Raw genomic sequence first — 21,017 nt, forward strand, 5'->3', positions numbered from 1 at the left:
TACTGTGAGGATGGGACAGTAAGTTTGTGTTCTGTTCCCAGATGCTGCACACTGGCCATGGCTTTCAGGGCTGTGAATTCAAGAAGACATATTGGACTCCAGCAGCTCTCATCCTTGGCGTGGGCTGGACGAACATTATTGGGACCAATGAAATCCTGTAAATTTGTTGTGGATGAAAGCACCAACGAAAGCATGTTGATTTGTTCTGCTGTTAGACTGATGGAAAGTTTGGATTTAACTAGTGCTGCTGGACAGCTTCTTAATGAAACCATTCAGGCCCAAAACAAGGAATTTAAAACTGGGATGAGTACCCTGTTGTTCCTTGTTGGTGCGTGGAGTAATGCTGTACTGGAATGCCTCCAGCAGAATGTTCCTGTTTCAGCAATAGTATCTGTGATGTCTGAGGGGTTGGACTCTTGCTGTGAGAAAGTCCAGTGTCTTCAAATATCAATACATGATGTAAACAAAGAGCTGTGTTCTAGCAGTGTTAGGCCAAGAGCTTCCGAAAGTAAAGTTTCCCAAATTCCATGTGACAGTTCTCTAAATCAGATTTCTCTGTATTTTCAGAAAGATATTTCTGCATCAGAAGAACTTGTTCCAAGAAATTCTTGTTTCCCTCAGGAAGCTGATTGTAATTTTAATAAGGGCCTGGCTTGGCCTTTGGCCAGTTTTGGTTCAGTAGCTTCCCTTGTCAGGTCAGTGGATGACAAAAGTACATCTGTGATTTCTGGAAGTGGTGTCTCTGCATCCATCTGTAAGCAAAAGGTATTAACTCACAGCAGATACTTCAGCACCGTAGCAAAAAGCCTTGTTTCAAGTCACCTACATGATTCTCAGGTATACCTCTCAGGACAGTCAGCATATACTTGTGAATGTTATGGTTTAGAACACCTTGCAATGGCTCTAAGTCATGGTAATCAGCCTAGCATGAAACTGCTTCAAGGCATTGTTGCATATCAACACGAGAGAGCAGAATGTAGTGGCTCTTCTCAGTTCAGGATCGCAGAAATTGCAACATGCTGTTTACCAGGTCTGCCTGAAAGTTACTCTTGTGTTTGCCCAGGTTTTATCACTCTGGTGTCACCAGAACAAGCCACAGTTATCACATACTTTCAGGACAAATCCCTTTGGATTCTGCTAATGGATGGTGACCTAACCGAACAGTATCGTCACTTGGGTTTCACTAAGCCACGGAATGTAAAGACCGTATTGGAGTATCCTAGCCTACAGGAAGGTGGATCAAGAGACTCGTGGCTAAGCAGTACGTTAGATATTCTAATAAGCTTGGAAGTAAACTTGGTTTTGGTCAAAGGAGCTGTGTGTAAAAACTTAATGGAAAGATGCATCGCAAACAATATATTGGTAATTAGTTCTGTGACTCAGAATGTTTTGAGTGCCTTTGGGGAGGTGACTGGTGCCCAGCCCGTGACATACCTCACTCAGCTGAATGCTGCTTGCCTGGGGAGCGGGGTCTGGGTAGAGCTGTGGAAGGGCTGTGACGAGCGTGCAATGGAACTGGGTCAGCTTGTGCCAGTCACGATAAAAGTGCAAAGAATTCCCCTGCTGACGGCCGTGCTCACCACCACAGTAGCTTCAAAAATGCAGCTCATTGAAGACCAGTTTTGGACTTTTGTCTATCGACTCCATCATGCTTTAAAGGATGGGAAGGTTTTTCCTGGTGGTGGTGCTGTTGAGTTCTTATGTCTTAGTCACATTCAGATGCTTGCAGAGCAATCTTCAAAGCTAGCAGATAAAAATGCTGTGAAGGAGTTTCATAGTCCTAGGCTGGCAGCATCTTCATCAGAGTGTAAAGCAATTGTGCTTCAAGCACTAGCTGCTGGCTGGAACCAGTATCTTTCCATGGTTATGTGCAACACTGCAAAAGCAGCATCGGAGTTTGAAGCACGTACCTTAATTGATCATCACCTCCAAAAAGCAGCTTACTGTGGTTCTCCCTCAGCATATGTACTGAAAGAGTTCAGAAGAGGTGGTACGTTCAGAGGTGGTTCTATCCCTTTCACTGACAGTGAAGAGGGTGTAAAGGCTTATGATAATGTTACAGCCAAGATGGAGGCGTGGCGGAGAGCTCTAGACTTGGTGCTGCTAGTGCTTCAAACGGATGCCGAAATCATCATAGGTCCCAGAAGGAGTCAGCTATTAAACTCACATTCATCAAGTGAATTTATGTTTTTGTAGGACTTGTAAGCTTGCTTTTTTTTCTTTTTTTTTAATGAGTCTGGGAGTCAACGGGTGAAAGAAGTCCAGGTACAATCTGCATTTCTTCAAAAAGCAAACATTTAGATGTAGTTAGGGCTTGAGAGTGTAATAGCAGGAACCTCCATGTGAAACAGTTACAAGATAGATCTCATTTCCCATTTCTAGAAACTGGAGTTAAATAAGACAAAAATCACTTGTGGACTAATCTCTAAACCCCAGCCATGTGTTCCTAACTGATGATATTGTCTATATAGCTAGGCTAATCCAGTTCAGCTGACTTTTCTAGCTTTATTTAGCAGAGCAGACGTGCAGTTCTTTTTTTTTTTTTTTATTATGAAGAGGAGCACTGTGAAGTCAAGGTTGGAGAAATGTTAGATTCCTTGTGTAAACTTCCCAACACGTACTGTCTGTATGAGGTGTTTGCAGTCGTATGCAGTAAAGTACTTAATATCTTCTGAAGAGGGGGCTTTCTTACATTTTGTTGGCTTATTTGTCTGTGTTAGACCTAAGAGGTAATTAAGATATTAACTCATAATAGTTATTCATAATTTCTTAATTTCTGTGCATTCCAAGTTAAGCTCGCAATAACTTATGACTGTTACGTCTTAAAATAAGAGGTTGTATTGGTTGATTCTGTTTTTGCATAATTGTATGGGCAATATGTTTTCTATTTTGAAATATACCCCTTTGAAATTTCTCAGGTTTCTGTATAAATTCAGGCCGAACCCTCCCTTTTTGTGTTACAGAGTGGATATAACTCTACACAGTTTTGTTTCAGTAGCAAGTTGGATTTCTAGATTATTTCCTTTAGGTTCTTTCAGATAGCCTTGTGGAGAAGAAAAGTGTAATTATGTCAGCTGTTTCTTAAAAACTGACAGTGAATCTTACCTGAATGGTAGAGGCACAGCCATGGTACTGTGTGTCTCAGCACTTAAAACTGAAAACAGAACAATTCAGAAGTGGCACTTCGTTGCAAGAAAGAGGTTTGTAATATATGTTTGTAAGGGGATATTTTTTCTGAAACTAGCATTTCACACAGTGATGCGTTGGGTGAAAACAGAGAATGGGAATGGTCATTTGAAGAGAATTAGGAATTCACTTCAGGAGTTGATTCTCATTAAAATGCTGATGGCTAGCAGTACTTGGCTTAAGCACTTACCCATTCTGAGTTCTGGTGACAGACAGTCTGGTGGTGGTGAAATCTAAGAATTGGGGTGGGCTGAAGATATGTTTTCTGGGTCCTGATTCCTCTGGGCTTACTTTCATTGTCGTATGTCTTCACCACAGAAGATGCTTTAGAGAGGAGCCGTCAGCTGTGTGGAATCCCTGTGCTCTTTGGCAGTGCCCCAGTACTTCTGATTCCTGATGGAGTTACTCCTTCTGCTTGGGAAGGCCTCTCCTCCCTACCTATGTGTTTCATGGTGCCAAATTCCAGAGAGTTTGATTTTATGGAAAGGAAAGACAGTTCCTAAACTGTTTCTCCCATGGTGCCAACCATCAGCCTGCAGCAGCCTTCTATGCTGTATGTTTTTTAGCAAATTCTGTATGCAGCTCTTTCACAGAGCTCTTTGTCAGAGTGGTTTATGCTAATTGAATGACTGTTTTATTTAGTATATAGGGCAAGAAAAGACACAGATAATGAAGTTCATCCTTAAATGTTGTAGGTGCCTATAGATGCATTTGTGTATGAGTTATGTTGTGTGTTATGTTGGTGTGTTTTCAAATGTTGCATTGAGAGCTCTTGTTGCTGAATTTAACATCTATGTTTTCTAATTGAATGTAAATGGAAGAAGGCCTTTTGGAAGGCTAAGGGAGCGTATGAATTGCAGTTATTTTTTGTAAATATCACAAAATAACTTTTCTGTTTGTGGAAAGCTATGCTCATGTTATTTGGCCACCACTCATCTGAAAGTATGCGTATTTTGCTTTTCTTACTAACTCCACAAATCAGCTGGTTTTGGTAAAATCTCATCAGTAATATACAGGTTTGAAGGAAAAGTTCTTAGCACCATACGGATCTATTTTGAAGTTGTGATCATACTGCAATTATGTTTTAATTATTAGTCAGTTGGCCGTTGTAAGTGCTAGGTCACACATCTCAAGACATCAGAGAAACCAGTTTGAAAACCAGCACAAGAAAGATGTGGAACTCTTGGAACGGGTCTATAGGAGGGCCACTAGGATGATCAGAGGGCTCCTATGAAGAAAGGTTGAGGAACTGGGCTTGTTTAGTTTGGGAAAGAGAAGGCTCCGGGGAGACCTCATTGTGGCCTTCCAGTACTTGAAGGGAGCATTTAAACAAGTTGTGGATATGAGGGAGGATTATGAGGGTGGATAGTGATAGGACAAGGAATGCTTTTAAACTGGGGCAGGGGAGGTTTAGGTTAGGTATTAGGAGGAATTTTTTTACACAGAGGATGGTGATGCAGTGGAACACGTTACCCAAGGAGGTTGTGGATGCCCCATCCCTGGAGGCATTCAAGGCCAGGCTGGATGTGGCTCTGGGCAGCCTGGTCTGCTGGTTGGAGACCCTGCACACAGCAGGGGGGTTGAAACCAGATGATCATCGTGGTTCTTTTCAACCCAGGCCATTCTATGATTCTATGAGAAATCAAAATTTTAAAGGAGCTAGAGGATGTAAGGGGAAAAAAGAAAGGGAAACCCGACGTATAAATAGAGACAAACTCTGCTTCTTTGCAGATGTTTGCAGCTCATGTTTGGCTTTACTGTTTTTCTTGAGCCTCCTGTACTTAGTGTTGCATAATCCCTGTTTCCAAGAAAAGATCCAGTTGTACTTTACTTGAATAATAGAGTTAAGTGGATTATGGAAAAACTTCATACATGAATTGTGCTGAAGTGGTCCAAGTGTCTATTTATAAGGCTATAAGGCACTGCGAGCTGACGCACCAAGTGTTGAGAAAATCCAATGATGTCATTTTTCCAATCAGGCTATTTAAAAGTACTTAATGGTGTATTTGAATTCTGCAAAGCAGAGGTTTTCTGAAAAGCTCTCAGACATAACATTTTCATTATTTAACAGTTGCTTTTCTACAGGCCAACAAAATGGGAAGTTTTAAAAAATTTGCTGGATGCTGTATAGTGGATTATTTAAAATTGTCTCTTTGATTTGCACAGAAAATAAAGGTGCACTGTCTTCGAGGCATCCTCCTTCTGCAGTGTGAGATCTGATATGCGTACGGATACCTCAGCACCTCATCTCTAAAACCTTGCTGCTACAACATGGAATTGGTCCCGTGCACGTGTCTGGCATGACTTAACCTAGTGTGGGGAATTATGCCATCAACTGCCACTGCCAGTTTCAGCTTTTCCCTTGGCAGATGTTCCTCAGCCATACACAAAGGTTTTTTGTATAGAATATGATGTGATGGAAGAGCTAAGCTTTTATATTTGACGTGCTGGGGATACTGGAAGACAGAAGTGATTTTAGAGCAGGAATTGTCTCAAGAAGTAGGCAGGCTATGACTCTGCTGGAGCCCTGTCCCTATTGGATGCCTGATTCTGCCACTGTGCTACTTTGAATGGAGGGAGTCCAGCAGCCCTCTTCAGCTCAGTTCCATACAAGTACAATTAGAGCAGTATGACACGAATTTAGAATGTAAAAAATCTCAGACTTAATTCTGCCACTTGCTGCCAGGGTTGCTGTGTTAACAAACTAGTTATTGCAAAGATGCAGGAGCAGAGCATGTTCTTTCCAGGCAGCGTGTTAATCTGGTGTGACTGTGTCTGTACTCCAAATGGGCTTTCTCTTTGCAGATTACATTGCTCCAAGAACCAATGTCTGCAGCAGTGATTTCTGTGCAGTAGAAGGGAGAGGAAGAAAAGCTCAGGCATGGACAAACTAGAGACTGGTTTTGATCCTAAATGGTGGAGGCATGAAAGAACACTATTCTATTTTGGCTTTCTGTCTGTTTATTCCATTAGTAATACCCATTTCTTTAGAATTTGGAAACACCCACAGTGATGGTAGTGCTGTGATTCTGTTTGTTGCATTATATTCCTGAAAGCCTTGTTATTTCTGCTGCTGTTTCCATTTTGAAAGCAGCTATTAGCATCTGTGTCTGTATGTGCAAGCTTTGCAAATGCTGGGCTGTATATTGCACAGTGCCCAGCAGAGCTGGAACTGTGTTATGTGCATTACAGTAAGCTTTGAGAACATAGAACTGGGAACCTCTGGCAAATACTTGCAGATAGCTCAGGGACTAGGTAGCAGTGTGTCATCAGAGAAAAGAAACAATGCCTGAGGCACAGCTGCACTTCTGCAAGTGCTCCCTCCCCAGACACGCAGTGTGCATTTTAAGACTTAGCAGAGGAGCATCAATGAAATTAATAGTCACGTGTCTACAATGTTGAGCACCTTGGTGGACTCTGAGAAGCTAATTTTTCTTAGAAGGGAGTTTCTAGTTTTTGCTGTTCAAAGTGTAAACACCAGTCAGTGTAAACAGCAGTCACAGTGAAGTTTCCTGCAGACTGACTAACTGGTGTGTGATCTTCATGAGCTGAGCGTTGACCACATTGCTCACCATCTCCTTACCTTAACGCCTTTGAGCTCAAGGCACTGAACTCCCAGAGGACGTGATGAGGAACATCCTGAACAGTGGAGAGGACATTATGTAATAGCTTGGTGGCTTGGCATGGCCATGTAGAAATGTGAGTAGTGAACTTGTCAGCGCATAGATTTACAGGCTGAACAGAGCAGCAGTCCTCAAAGTAGTTGCTGAAGTGGGGAGCACATGGGCAAACCTCAGGGCAGATGTAGATGTGGTAGTTTGTAGTGGAGGAAGTGACAGTGTTCTCCTTGTCACACACAGCTCAGGGAGGCACAGAGGCAGTTCAGGAAAGAGGTGCTTCCCAGCATGAAGGGAAAAAGTAGCTCCCTAATTTCTCCCTCTACTAAGGGAGGCCCTTGGGGAGTGGCTTTGTATTACATTTAAGCGAACCCAATGTTTACCAGCACGGTCCCTGGAAGCCACAAGTTTCTATGTCACTCAACAAGTGGGTCTTGGAATGGATGTCATGCAGCTGTAGCCACATGAGCCAGCTGGAGGCACAAGAAAACTGCTGTTAGGTTTTCACTGGTGGCCAGGATCCCTTTTATAATGGGAAGGTACCTGGAATGTTGCTTTCAATGGAGGAATGTTGCTAGAACAGAGTGAGAGCTGAGATTGCTCTGCTTCATGGAGACGTTGCATCAGTGAGTTTAGGGCTACTGCACTCTCAGCTATACTTTTTGCGAGGATGATTCTTTTAAATGCTTAGTTAAAAGGCAATTGGATTGCTAGCTTTCTGATGATTATATAATAAGTATGTCATCCTTCAGAGTGGAAATATACACATGTTGTTGATAAATATACACCTGAATTTTAAAATGTCTGCTACAAGATTACGTGGTGGTGCTATCCTTTTATTAAATCTATCATTAAATCTAACATACAGTAAAAAGAGATTCCAAGTAGGGTCGGGTAAGAAACACTGCTACAGCATAGATTTCCAAGTCTCTAGAGTTACTTTAAAGCTGTTTCAGGGGACACAACAAAGACAAGAGACATGTTTGGGAGGAATTCTAGCATGCTTTTCAGCGGGTTGGAAGGGAAAGGCTGGCCCTGATCATATACAGATGGTGAAAGAGCACGTGGGCAGGAGGGGAAGCAAGAAGGGAAAGCCTGTACTTGGTTTCCCTGCCTCACACAGATTCAAAACATGAGTAAAAATCTGTTTGGATGGAAAGGAATTCTTTTCTTTGAGACTCAGTCCAAAACAATAGGATTATTTTTTCATTATTGCAAGATTACAAAAGAGACCGTGCAGTTTTTATTTAGTAGTGACAAATTTCAGTTCAAATCAGTAGGTTGGGGTTTAGTGTTATTAGCAGCTTTTGTCTGCTGTGCTGTGAGACCAAATATTTAATCAGTGTTGTGGATTTGGAGAGATGACTAAAAATAACACATAACAGTTGCTTGAACTGATTTATTTCCAAGGTGTAATCTGAGCCACTGCTTACGCTGCTTAAACTTCAAAACAAAACATCTATTTGTTAGTACTGGAGAGCCAAAGAACTCCAGGAGAGTTGTAGAAAATATATGTATCTATGATATGTGTTTTCTACAGCAGAACATGCTAACCTGTAGTCACACAATCCTGAACCAGGACAGCTAATCTATTTACCTCCTGTTTACGTCAAAGAAAACATCTGTCTCATTTTTCAGACTATCAGTAAATCCTAGTTTTGTTGAAAAAGTCTTTTACAAAAACAAATAAAGAACCCCAACCTGCCAACAACAAAAAACGCAAGAAAGAAAACCCACAAAAACCCAAAGAGCAAATGGAAAAGAATTGTCTTCTTGTGGGTATTAATTCCTGTATTTCATTTTCTGCTCACTGTGTTTGCAGCTTTGTCAATTCATCTGACTGTAGCTCAGATATGTGTATACCATGCAAGTATTATTTTACTGAAAAACTCCGTATCTGTATAATATCACTGATTTCTGACAGTAATGAAAATTAGACTAGTCCTCTTGCAGCAATATAAATATGTTAAGTATTGCGATTTAGTTAACTGGAAAACTACTTCTCATGTAGCACTGCAGTTTCTCAAGTATACCTTGCTCAGGGCAAGGGCTGGTCAGTGTTCAGTACTCCCCTTCCTGATGCTCTTTATCTTTTAGTTCATGTAAGCGCTGTTCAAATAGCCATCCCAAGAATATTATTCACTCTGCTCAGGGATATTTCTTTTCTGGAGCCACTTAACTGTGATGGTAAGCTGATGGCTGCCAGAAGACAGGAAACTCAGATTCCAATGACAGTAAGAGAATTTTACTGGATACCAAATTTATCTTTCTTTATCTGAAACATTAGGCAATTAATTAAAAAAAAAATATTGATCCTAGTTAGGCAATTATTCTAGCCTGTATTGTTAAAGTGTTTGACGTTTCGGAGCTGTGCTATAAATAAGCTCCACAGAATTGCCAAGTATCTGATCACTAATTAGTATACATGAAGTTTCTGTGGCTAATACAAGAATCCTTCTTAAATTTCAGCTTCACTGATGGATTCTAGGGACTGTTTTCAAACAGAGCTTTAAAAGCTTTTCTGCTTTCCAGTTTATTCTCATAACCTTTCCTAAGACAGTGAAACTACATAAAAAGAGAGGAGCTTCAAGGCCAGGAATTGTGCTCCAATTAACTTACTGTAAGCCACTGTTTTGGTGTATGGGGGCAATAAGTAAGGAAGGATTTTGTCTTCCCCTACAACTAAGTGAATTAATTCACTTATATAACCTAAGTAGAAATTAATGTATTTATTTATATATATACATTCCTTCTTGACTGGAAGAGAGGCAAGTCATGGCAAAAATAAGTAATGTACTTATTTGCATAAATTACTGTATATAACGTTCTATTCTTTCAAGTGTTTGTGCCCATCTACCTTAGTTAACAAGATAAAATAGGACTTGTTATTAATTGGATTTTCCTTTGAAAGGCCAGCTAATCTGTTTTCTTTCTGTTTTATTTGTTGCTATGAGCCTCTACCACCAATTCACTTCTTGTATGAGAATTAACAGATGCTTTTGCTGGTGTGCTTGTGTGATGAGATGTTCTTGTGCTGCTGTTATTCTCAGGAGGCTGAAGGGGAAAGGGGAGTCATGCTTTGGTAAAGTAATACAGGAACCAATCCCGCTTTCATTAAAAACATCAGTGAAGTTTCTCTTGCTTTGGGAAGTAAAATGCTCAGTCCCTAAGAAACATAATTTAAAACCGTGATTGTCTTTTCCCATTCCTGCAAATGCTGAAAAAGGGTAACTTTGTGATCATTATTGGAAAGAAGTAGAATCAGTGGCTGCATGAACTCTTTTTGTGATGAACCTCTAGTAAGCTCCAATACCGATAGAAATTGAGTATTTAATGATGACCTCGAGGGGAAAAAAACTTCAGAGATGCAGTAGGTCAAACCCTTCTTTCCACTGAAGAGTTCAATGTGGAGTAAGAACCCGGCATCCTTAGTGGTAAAAGCATGTCTCCTGCAGGGTCACTTAGAGAGATCAGCTTTGGAGGCAGTTGTATTCAGCTCTGTCAATCTGTTTCTTATCCCTAAGGCTGCAGACTTCTGTAGAGAAGAAACTTTGTTCTTTTCATATACTGCCTAACAGAATGAGGCCCTGGATAACGAATAGAAGCCAGAATTGTTGTAGTAATTAATGAAGTTTAGATGCCATTTAAGATTCGTCTTTTTCACCTTGAAAGACATTTTCTTGATTATTTTTCAAAGCTGATAAAGCTGATGGAATTTGTCTAAAAGCCTTCTGCATTGCTTGGCCATGCAGAATTCACACAGATTTGGTTTCTGTAAGGTTTACATCTAAGACAGAATAATTGGAGGGTAGTAGTAAATCTTGACAAGGAACACAGTAGCTCTTTTTTGGGATATAGGGTGAAGATTAAACCACTGTGATTACTGAGTGCCTGGAAGAGCTACCAGTAGTCGTATAACATACAGTGCAAACTCGGCTGAGCAGAATGGCTCCTCCACATACAAACTGGCATACTGGCAGGGTGGAATGAATGTAGTCTTTTTAAATCATATGGAAATGAACTGAGACTGCAGTGTTTGTGGGTTATTTGGTTCCTTTAGGGCTTTTTTTCTTTTTTCTTTTTGAGTTTCACTGATTCTTTCTAATGTCTCCTTAAAGGAATTCCCTATCATCTGTGATCACTTACTTTACATAAGATCTCTTTATTTATGGCTTAAATGCTGATCTTCAGAGTTGGATCTCTGTTTGTTAGTTGTGGTCTGACAAAAACATAGAAAACTGCCCTTTGCATGTTTCTGTGCCACAGATGTGATGCAGTGCTGGGTCAGGCATTTCAGACAGTTAGTATTGCAAGTATTGCAAGAAGAAAATTAATTGGCTTTAACTGACTCTTTTGCTGCAAGCTTGAGAAAGATCCTTATCCCCTTCTGTCTGATTTTGTTCTTTTTTTTTTTTTTTTTTTCTTCTTCCCTGACTGAAAACATAAATTACTTTTTTAGAATTATGCTTTCATCTGTGTCTGGCTCTTTTTTTCTGTTTGCTCGAGTCCCCAGAATTAGCAGGAGTAATGTTCTAGTTTGCAGTGCAGTAGGAAAGAATAACTTGACTTTTTAAAAAGTAATAAACAGCGTAAGACCTGGAACAAGTACAAAACCTTCAGACAAGGTGAAAGCCCCCAGAAGAATACCTCTATTCAAAATGTCTGTGGATGTCTGCAAATACTGCCAGGAGCTAAGTCTTGTCCTTTTCCTTTCCAAACATGTGTATTAGGCTTCTCTTTAAAAATACGTACTGTATCCTTGAACTCTCCCATGCTTCCAGTTAAAGAAGGTAGTATTTTCTTTAGACTAGTTGATTCATACATAAAATAAAATCCGTGAGACATTATTTTGGTTTTGGTTATTTCCCTCTTGTGATACTGGATGGAAAACAGTCTTTTTGGAATACTCAAGCTTTGGAAAACAGCAAATGTTTCTGGCTGTTGAAGGTTTTTACTGTGGACTGTAAAAATAATGTTTTCTTAATTATACTTCCTCTGCAATGAATTCGTACCGTATTTTGCTTCCCTTGTTTACAGACTCATTGCTTTCAGCAAGGATCCTGAATAGATGGAAACCTATCTGTTTTACTTAATAGTTTTATCTTAAAAACAAAAGAAAACAAGAAGCAAATTTCCTGAGGAGAAAATAGACTTGAAGTTACCTGGCTTGACATCTTAGGAATTTCACAGGGTTTAAGTCTAACCAAGGTGATCCAGCTTTGTTTAAAATTTCACATACAAGTCCTTTAAGACTTGTATGTACTGTACAGCAGATCATCTCCTAATACTGCCAGTGCTGTGATGAGTTCCTCCTGTGCATGATTTTTCATCCCCAGGAGCCAAGCTGTCAACATACTGGGATAGCTCGATTCCCCAGAGCAGCCTTTAAGGCCAGGGTCTGACCCAGTAGGAGACTTCACTCAACAAAGTGTTCTGTGCTGTGCCATTAGTAATTGGATAAATAGCCTGATAATCTCTTGCTGTATGTCCCTCTCAGAACTGTGGGACCCATTGTAAAACAGGAGCACCTTCCCACAAGCATGTAGCCATTATACATCTACTTCCCTTAAGCCCCATGTGCATTGATCTGTTGATTCCTTTTCTTAAAGCACAGCAGGTCTTCCGAGGTAACTTTAGTTTGTTTCCTGTCTTTCACTGCCCTTCGTGTCTTCATTGTGATTTATATTGGTTTTATTGTTTTTTGTTTTTGTTTAATGGCACCAGTGACAGTATTGCCTTCTCTTGACTATGCAACAAGACATCTGCTTTACAGACAGATCAGAATGGCTTTATTTTGTGTGGGGAGCTTTGCCACCAATTTACCTTTCCATAACAATTTACCTTTCCATAATCCCCATTGGGTGAATGACTAGTTAAAACCTCTATATCACACAGTCTGTTCTGTACTCATCTCTAAATGAATGTGGGATGATTTGCATAATCTGCATAGCAAATGATAGTAATTTCTTCCTTAAATACAGAATCATAGAATGGCTTAGGTTGGAGGAGACCTTGAAGGTCATCTAGTTCCAATCCCCTGCCATGGGCAGGGCTACCACCCACTAGACCAGGCTGCCCAAGGCCCCATCCAACCTGGCCTTTTTTTCGGGGTCAATGAGAGAGTCAGAGACTGACTGTTGTCTAATGTGTCATCTGTTCCACCTGGGTGACACCCATGTGTTTGAACGTCACAAGTAGTGGCTAATTTTGTTAGCTGTGCTGTTGCCAGCAGCCTAAGAAGGATTCTTTGTGGCTCCAAGACACTTATTTACTCTTTTTTTATTTGGCTTGGAATCCTGGAGTTTCTTGTCATGGTCTATTGAGAACAATAGCAAAAGTCCTGCTGAAATTTAACTTAGTGGGAAGGAATCACAAGTGCTATTGGATTTATCCTTGGATTGCGTTATGGTGGTACCATCTTTTATTAGATAATAATCTCATGTTCCTTAATGACAAGACAGTCAAACAAAGCGTATTTTCTACAGCAGAGAGGTTGTCTCTATGGGAGTAGTATTTTGGATTCAAAATCTAGGCAAGAAAAAATTCTTCCCAGGCCTCCAAAATGTGCATGGAAAGAAGGGATTCACATAAAGATGATGGCCTTGTGATCTCATTTAGCCTCTTAAATCCTTTTGTACATGCCAATTCCAGAAATCCATCTAAGTAATTTTCTTTAAATCCATTCTATATTCTGCTTATAATGAAGTCCCATGAGAATGGCTGCAAGAGATCAGAAAATGAACTCCATTGTGATTCATATTTGAGATCGGCAGGATAATGAAGGACTTCAGACCAAATCCCAGAACATGCTCAAATGTGAGATATTTAGGATCGAGATCTCAGTATTTGCCTCTGTGTAGAGCTTGGGCTACCTTTGGTTTTTAATCAGTCTTGTAGATGAAAATTCACCAAAAATTAAGTTAACGTGTGTATGTATTATGTGAAGTAATGTACAAGTCAGGCTGTAGAATGTCATTTTATATATATATATATATATATATATATATGTATATATATATAAATGTTGCTTGGATGTTTGTTTTGGTTTTGTGTTCTTTTAATGTGTGTTTTTGGTGGGTTTTTTTGGTCTTACATGGGCAATAATCTTTTTTTTTTTTTAATCATGCTAAAGATTGACTACTGGTGGTACTTGGGACATCTGTGGGAACCACAGGGGTTGGTTTTTTGTTTGTTTGTTTGTTTGTTTTCTTTCAATCCATTGGATTGTGTGGGAAGGTCAGTACAGTATAGAGAACTCCCTGAGAGTGGGCAATCTCAGAAAGAACTGCTCTGGAGAAGGATGTTTGCTAGTTCTTCCTATTCAGGGAGAAGATCACTGTTCCTGTTTTTCTGGTTTTCCAGCAGTCTGTATCTGTTGTTAACTATCAAGCCCTCACCCCATTCCTTGAAGTGGGTCTCTCAAATTCAGCCAGTAAATCTACCTATTGCCTTACAGGTACCTTTGAGGCAGAAAATATCCAGTGCGCTATAGCAGGCTAACATTAAATGGCTATTTCTTATGAGAAGTCTTGTAGACACTTGAATTACAGCATCTGATATTTGTTATGTCTGGTCTGAATTCTGAAGACCTTACAAGTTGCTAATATTTAAAACCATATTTAGTGAATTTTATTAATCTGAAGCAGCTCAGTTCCACAATAAATTGTGGAGGTAAGTAACCCCTCAAAGCCTAAAATTTATTTTTTCATTTTTAACTCTTACAGTTAATATTTGAAGGGAGGGAGAAAAGAAATGCAAATACAGACCATCTGTGAAACGTGGAAAAATTAAAAACTGCAACAGTTAGGTTCTGTGGGCAGTGGGCCATAACACAACTAAGCATTCAGCCAGCATGATATAATTATAAATTAAAAATCTCTAAATAAAACAAATTCTGAGTTGAAAGCAAAACAGATATCCACCAGACCTCTACTTATTTATTTGTGGCAGAGGAACACATTAACTTCCATTTTGGAAATCAGCAGCCATTCCCCTGTGTACTCAAAAGTCTGTGGTGTCTGCATGTTCGTGGAAGGTGCATTTCCTCAGGCTTTGATGCCTCATTGGCTCCATATTTCAGTCAAAGGAGACTTGTGCAGAATTCAGGGAAATTTACTGCAGCTCTGGAGTTCTCAGTCTTTTTAGAGACACTGCAAATGGTATGTCATTTATTCTACTATTATGACATGTAGAAATGTGCCTTCTGTTCTGGAAAGTGGTATACACTGTTCTTCATAACAATTTTTATGATCATTTACTGCTGCATTTCCAGGAGGAGCAAGAGTAACAGATGGAAACTTTAGTTACTGAAAAAGAAAAGCCATGGAAAGATCTCAAATCTTGTAAATAAATGAAATGGATGCTGACGTTATGTTTATGATTACTGCAGAACATTTTCTTTCATGGAAACCCGATACAGGTTTTATTTTCTACACACACCTTTAGCTTTTTGAGGGAAATGTTACCCACTGTTTTTCAGGTTAGATCCATATGTTAAGTAGATCTTTCTTCATCAAAGCCATAGATATTCATTATAATTGTGGATGACTATGATAGTACTATCCAGAATAAGCTTTCTTCCTGTAGGTCAGATCCTTTATGAACATCCAAACATTACAAAATTATTGGGACTTTCAAAAGGATTTTTAAAATATCTTGTCCACTGTATATATTGTCTTAATCATATGGTAAATTACTAAGAACTTTTGAGTAAGGAAAACTGAATGAAGAGCCTCAAATAGGAGTGAAAACCAATGGCTTTTAAAAGAAGACTAATCAACTGAATTTTCCATGGCTGTTCTAAATCACTAAGGGTGTATGTGGCAAACAATTTCTGTAAAAGCAAATGTAATTTGAGTTTCAAACTTCAATCTTAATATTTTCTTATTTTGATACCATAAAAATATAATTTAATTTCAGAGTTCTGATATCTGATGTGTCTTATAAGCTTTGTTTGGATCATATTATATTTTGTTTCCAGTTGTAAGCTAGTTAACTGACATTTCTTCTGTTTTCTTCCAGTTTTCTTATTTAAACAAAGCTGCAGCAATCATAACAGCTTGCTGCTGCTCATTTTTCTGGAAAGAGCAGGGGAATGGAGTTCTGAAATAAATGTTTAAATATATATAATACATACATACATACATATTAGAAGGGCATCGTACAGTAGTGACAAAGGTTCTATTTCTTGACTGAACAGGGAAGGTTCTTAGTCCTGTTTCAAGGTGATGCAAGTGTACTGCCAACATATTTCTTTACTAAAAAGGCTCTCTGGGGAAGAAATTGGTATTATGTCCAGCCTGTTCACCTCCACACTCTCAGCTTTTCCTTTATTTCCTAGGTGTGTTAAAGCAGTAAGTCATAGTACTGCTATCATTCAGTCTGTACTTTCTGACCCCTTGCCATCTGTAAAATGATTCTCTGGACAAAGTGGGTTCTGGAGTTAATTCTTCTGTGTGCCTCATGGAATAATGTCAACAGCAGCAGCACAAACCATTTGTGCTCAGTCAACTTAAAATTACAGCTGCTGTTAATAACAATTAAAGCACGTTAACACTAATTGCATTGCTGATTCTAATGAAATAAAGGCCTCCTTATTCACTGGTAGTGAAGTAACCCTGATGTAACATAAAGACTATCAAGCAGCCAACAGTAGCCATGACTGGAGAAGGACCGTGAGTACAACTGACTTTCAATTCCCTACTTTCAATTCCCCGGAGACACTTTATTGAGATTCTTCAGATTTTTCATCCTGAAATAGATACGAAATGCTGAGTAAAAGGATATTACATAAATTGGCTGGTGTTAGCAGTGAACTAATTGTTGTTGCCTTTTAATTTTGTTTTGTGGGTTGATAGATTGTGTCTCATCTAAAAAAAATGATGTCTATCTGTCTGAGGGAGGAAGTTGGGCGTACCAAAAGGCTTTTGCTTGTTTATGCTTTCCATTGGCTGTAGCCATAGTCCTTAGAAAAATGTCTTCTTTCCCTAACTCATGGGAACTGATAATCAGCAAGGTAACAATGCACCAAAGGGAGGTAAATGGAAAGTTGTTATGGTTGCATCTTTACTCTAACCTGTAGCATGTTATCACTCCCATGCAAAAGGCAGCTGTATCTGCAGAAGGGCCAGCAACAGATACAGTGTCAAAAAGAACGGCTGTTGTTTTTCTCTTCTCATGAATTAGGTCTCTTACCAAAAATAAATAAATAAATAAATTGAGGTTATCACTGGGTTTGAATCATTGACTTTCTATGGGCAGTGGACGTGCAGTGATTTCTACTGAGCAGAAAGATTTGAAAACCTCAAAATGTGTCCTAATGAGTGAAAAGCATGCCTTGTGCATATCAGTATGAACAGAATTTATTTGCTGTGTGTAACTCTCCTCTGACTTGTGCTTATTCTTTATGCTGCTTTATTTGATTGCACATTCTTAAAGATTTCTTTTCAACAACTGAATTTACCTAGTAAAGATCTGATGAACATTTCTTCTTTAGAAGGCAGTTAGGATCTGATGTCTGTGCCTTACCTTTAATTTATGATATATTGGAGATAATGCTTTTAAAAGTGGGGGAATTCTTGACTGTCCTTAGCTTGATCTTCTGCAGATGTGAAGTCAACAACAGTCAAGTTAACTACAGTGGAGCAGGGATTACAGCTAAGTTGCTCCCAGTACTATTGCTTTTCATATACTTCAGCCAATAGATCAAATTCAGACACAAGGTAAGCAAATGCAGTTTCTTTGTTTATATTCATTTGAATTCTGACCACTTCCATATGGTCAGCTAAGTTAATTGCATACAGTTTGTTCTGGTGTTTTCATTTCTATGTTTACAGCATGATTTGCCTTTCTTTTGTGTAACCATACTGGAAAAGAGCCTTGTGTTTAAGTGTAATATAATTGTTTTTCTAATTATCTCACATGGTACTAATCCAAACATCATAATATATGTTAAATATATATATTTATTTTAATAAGCCTTACATAAAGTTGGCCTAAGAAGATTGAAGTTAGAGACTATTTGTGCTGATCTATTTTGGTGGGTGAATATAAGAACAAAGGTAACCTGCTTTATTAATTTTAACAATCAAAAGTACTAATTTTGTTACCACTTCACATGTGGCACCATAATATAGTTTTTGTACCTATACCTCTACAAGGACATTGTGTTTTGGACGTGTGGCAGCAATGGAGTACTTGCTCACGCCTTCGTAAAATTTCAGGGGCCACTTTCTGTTTTTTCTTCTTATGGAAAATTACATCCATCTGTTAAGTACAATTGCTTTAAAATAACTGGATAAAGCTGCTAATTATGCTGACTATAATTCTTTTATGGAAATCATTTCATCAGCGTTTCTTTCATATAATTATTCAATTCTCTTTGCTGTCCTAGAACCAAGCTGTTACACATATGTGATGGATAGGGTCAGAACATCTAGTAAGAACTGACAGAAATGTCTTAAAACCTATTGCTTCCATGATGAATAGATTGATAGAGTTCAGTAGATCTTTAAAGGACTTGGATCGAGGTGCATCTCAGCACTGCAATTTTAAATGCTTAATTTGGGGACCATGGGAGTTGTTGTCTGGGAATGGAACATTTCAGAAAACAAGCAAAATGGAAAGTAACTTTGGAAGTAAGTAATGCTCAGTGATGAACATAAAAGTTTAAGGAAGAGCAACAGAAAAGATTTTACTTAAAGTGTGTTGTCATCAAGCTAACCACTCCAGTGAAGTGAATTTAATCGTAGTTACCTTGCAAGACTGAAAAAAGGCTTTAAATAGTGCTCCTGAATAGATCCAATCGACCCATTGGAACATTTACTAATCGTGTATCTCTGTCGTGTAACACTTGGCTGTTTTAAACATGGCTGTTTTAAACGATTTTAAACATGGAATCAAATTAGTTCAAAATACTAGTTGAACTATTTGTTTAATGTAATCACAGATTTTATTAGATGACTAACCTGATTTTCCAATGAAATGACTCTGACGTTATATTGAGCCTTTTAGTGGCTATAGGCTCATTGGCAGCAACTTGTTCCTTATATGGGAATAAATGGAAGAAATATGTGTATTTTTCCCTCTCTGTTATCTGGTTGTTTTTTTTTTTTTTTTTTTTTTTTTTTATGATACTTTTAACTGTTTCATCTATTTGCTGTCACGGAGCTGGGAGACCTATTCTGGAAACCAGAGGAGGGCACCTGCTGTTAGATGTAGCAAACTAAGAAACAAGGATGACTACAGGAAAGGAAAAGAAAAAGAAGGGGAAAAAAAATCAACAACAACATAACAAAAGGTTATTTTCTGGCTTTAGTAACACAATGCTCCTGGGCTGTATTTAGCAGGTTCATCTTTTTTTTTTTTTTTTTTTTTTAACTGAGTATCTAATATTCTGGAAACCTGACTCCTGCCTTTCTGGTGACTCCTGGGATAAGATGACAAACTGCATTCCTCTTCTCTCACAATTGCAGAATCTTTTGTTTCTTAAAAGTTACGATTCTCTGCTTTTCTGTAATGTTCTCCGTTTTGCAGGCACAACTGGAAAAAGTATTTATGCTCATCTGTGTCCCTGGTGAGTTTATCAGGACTGTGGAGATGGTCCCTGTACCTTCTTTGACTTTGGGACTGTTCCTTTACAGAACTCCTCTCGGAAGAAAGCTTCAAGATGTTTTCAAGCACTTGTACAATTCTCTTCTAGTAAGATTTTCAGTTTCTTAACAGATCTGCTGAAACTAGAAATTCATGCACTAACTTATTTTTCTGTGGAGTTTAGATGAGCATTATTGATTTCTCATTTAGAAAGAAAATGAATTGACTTTTGAGAGCCACAGAATTCATTGTAATTGTTTTGTGCATTGTTTACCAGTAACTTGGGGTGGAAGTGCTAGCAGTGCTATTCTCTGAAAAGAAAGCAGATGAAGTGGTGGGGAAAAAAAAAGGGGGATATTGGAGAATCTTGGTCTGAAGTTTCTAACTTGTGACCTGACAAGATCATATGTAATATGCTGTACTTGAACATGCAGGATGATAACACAGATTGTCAAGTGTTTTGAAACTAGCCACTAGTATAAAAACACTAACAGAGAAACAAATTTGTTTAGTAATAAACTATATTCTTAATCTGAAAATAAATATCAGAGTTTGGTATGTTAAAAAAGAAAAAATGTCCAAAAAAGTAGCTTACAGTATATAAAGGAGAAAGGAGAAGCATTATTCAGTGACTAATAATGCCTTATAGGCTTCCGGAGAGGTGCTATTTGAAGGGTGTGAGTCAAAAAAGAATGTTATCTTAAATTCCAAACAAATAGGTGAGGTAGCCTGGAGGTATGTCCTGTGCATTTCTTGTCTTCCCTCTGCTGGCTTCTTGCTGTGCAGTGAGACATATGTAGACCTGCTGACTTTCCCTTTGCACAGTAAGCTCTGTGTTCCCTGCTGTGAGGAACAGCATGGTGGTAGTTCCGGACAGGCCAGGGAAGACAAAACCTAAAAGGAATGATATCATCACTTTCTCCTTTCTTGTATTTAGATCATCCCAGAACAAATTTTCTTATATCAGTAAAACTGAGAAAGGATGTTGGCCCTGAGATTTTTAAATGCTACTTAATGCCGGCATAGTTTGGCTAACAAACTGTAGTCTGTGAAACTGACTACCACCACCCTCAAATTTATTTTCTGGACAAACAAGAAGTTTTTCATCACTGTGTTTTGAAGAGTTGACCCCCAACAGCTGACACCCACAAGCACACGCTCTGGCAGGCTGATGTTCCTCCAGGGATCCATTTAATCTGAGCAGCTGAATATGGATTGTTGCTGTTTTGTATAAAACCATATGAGAGATTACATCTTCATTTCTACAGGCCCACACAGATGGTGCGAGTGACTAACAGATGCCTTGATTTTTGCACAGCCTACACACTGATGTCATAAGAGGAGACTAATACCTTGGAGGTGAGTGTCCTGTTTGTTTGTATTTCAACATCAACAGTATGAAGTGCAACAATGGATAAGAAATCAGTAAAAGAAAAGCCAAATTTCATATTAGGAGAAACTGACATAAAAGATATGTAACACAATTAATTAAGGGAATCATCAACGCTGGCTGCAGTTGCTGAGAATTCTATGCAATAGTATCTTCTTGAAGAAGGAAGGTTTTGAAGTAAGGGATGTGATTTAAAAATGATTTCAGTTTTCCTGCCTTTTTGTCAGACTGGA

At 38.8% G+C, this 21,017-nt stretch overlaps 2 protein-coding genes across 5 annotated transcripts in view; both read left to right on the forward strand.

The window, feature by feature from the left end:
* The window catches only part of BBS12 (Bardet-Biedl syndrome 12), a 28,305-nt gene extending 25,089 nt beyond the window's left edge, over window positions 1-3,216 (forward strand). For all 4 annotated transcript variants that reach the window (XM_042812386.1, XM_042812385.1, XM_042812389.1 and 1 more), the window contains exon 2: window positions 42-3,216. In XM_042812386.1, the coding sequence (XP_042668320.1) occupies window positions 58-2,196 (2,139 nt within the window). In that variant the 5' untranslated portion in view covers window positions 42-57 and the 3' untranslated portion in view covers window positions 2,197-3,216. The remainder of the gene's footprint in view (window positions 1-41) is intronic.
* A 13,900-nt stretch (window positions 3,217-17,116) lies between these two features.
* FGF2 (fibroblast growth factor 2) overlaps window positions 17,117-21,017 on the forward strand; it is a 40,467-nt gene continuing 36,566 nt past the window's right edge. Inside the window, exons 1-3 of the transcript XR_006167752.1 lie at window positions 17,117-17,524; window positions 19,445-19,502; window positions 20,663-20,753. The gene's annotated coding sequence lies outside the window, so the exon portion shown is untranslated. The remainder of the gene's footprint in view (window positions 17,525-19,444; window positions 19,503-20,662; window positions 20,754-21,017) is intronic.

The sequence above is a fragment of the Centrocercus urophasianus genome, unplaced genomic scaffold, assembly GCF_019232065.1.
Source record: "Centrocercus urophasianus isolate 14NV4802_14NV808 unplaced genomic scaffold, USGS_Curo_1.0 seq_13, whole genome shotgun sequence".
NCBI classification, from domain to species: Eukaryota; Metazoa; Chordata; class Aves; order Galliformes; family Phasianidae; genus Centrocercus; species Centrocercus urophasianus.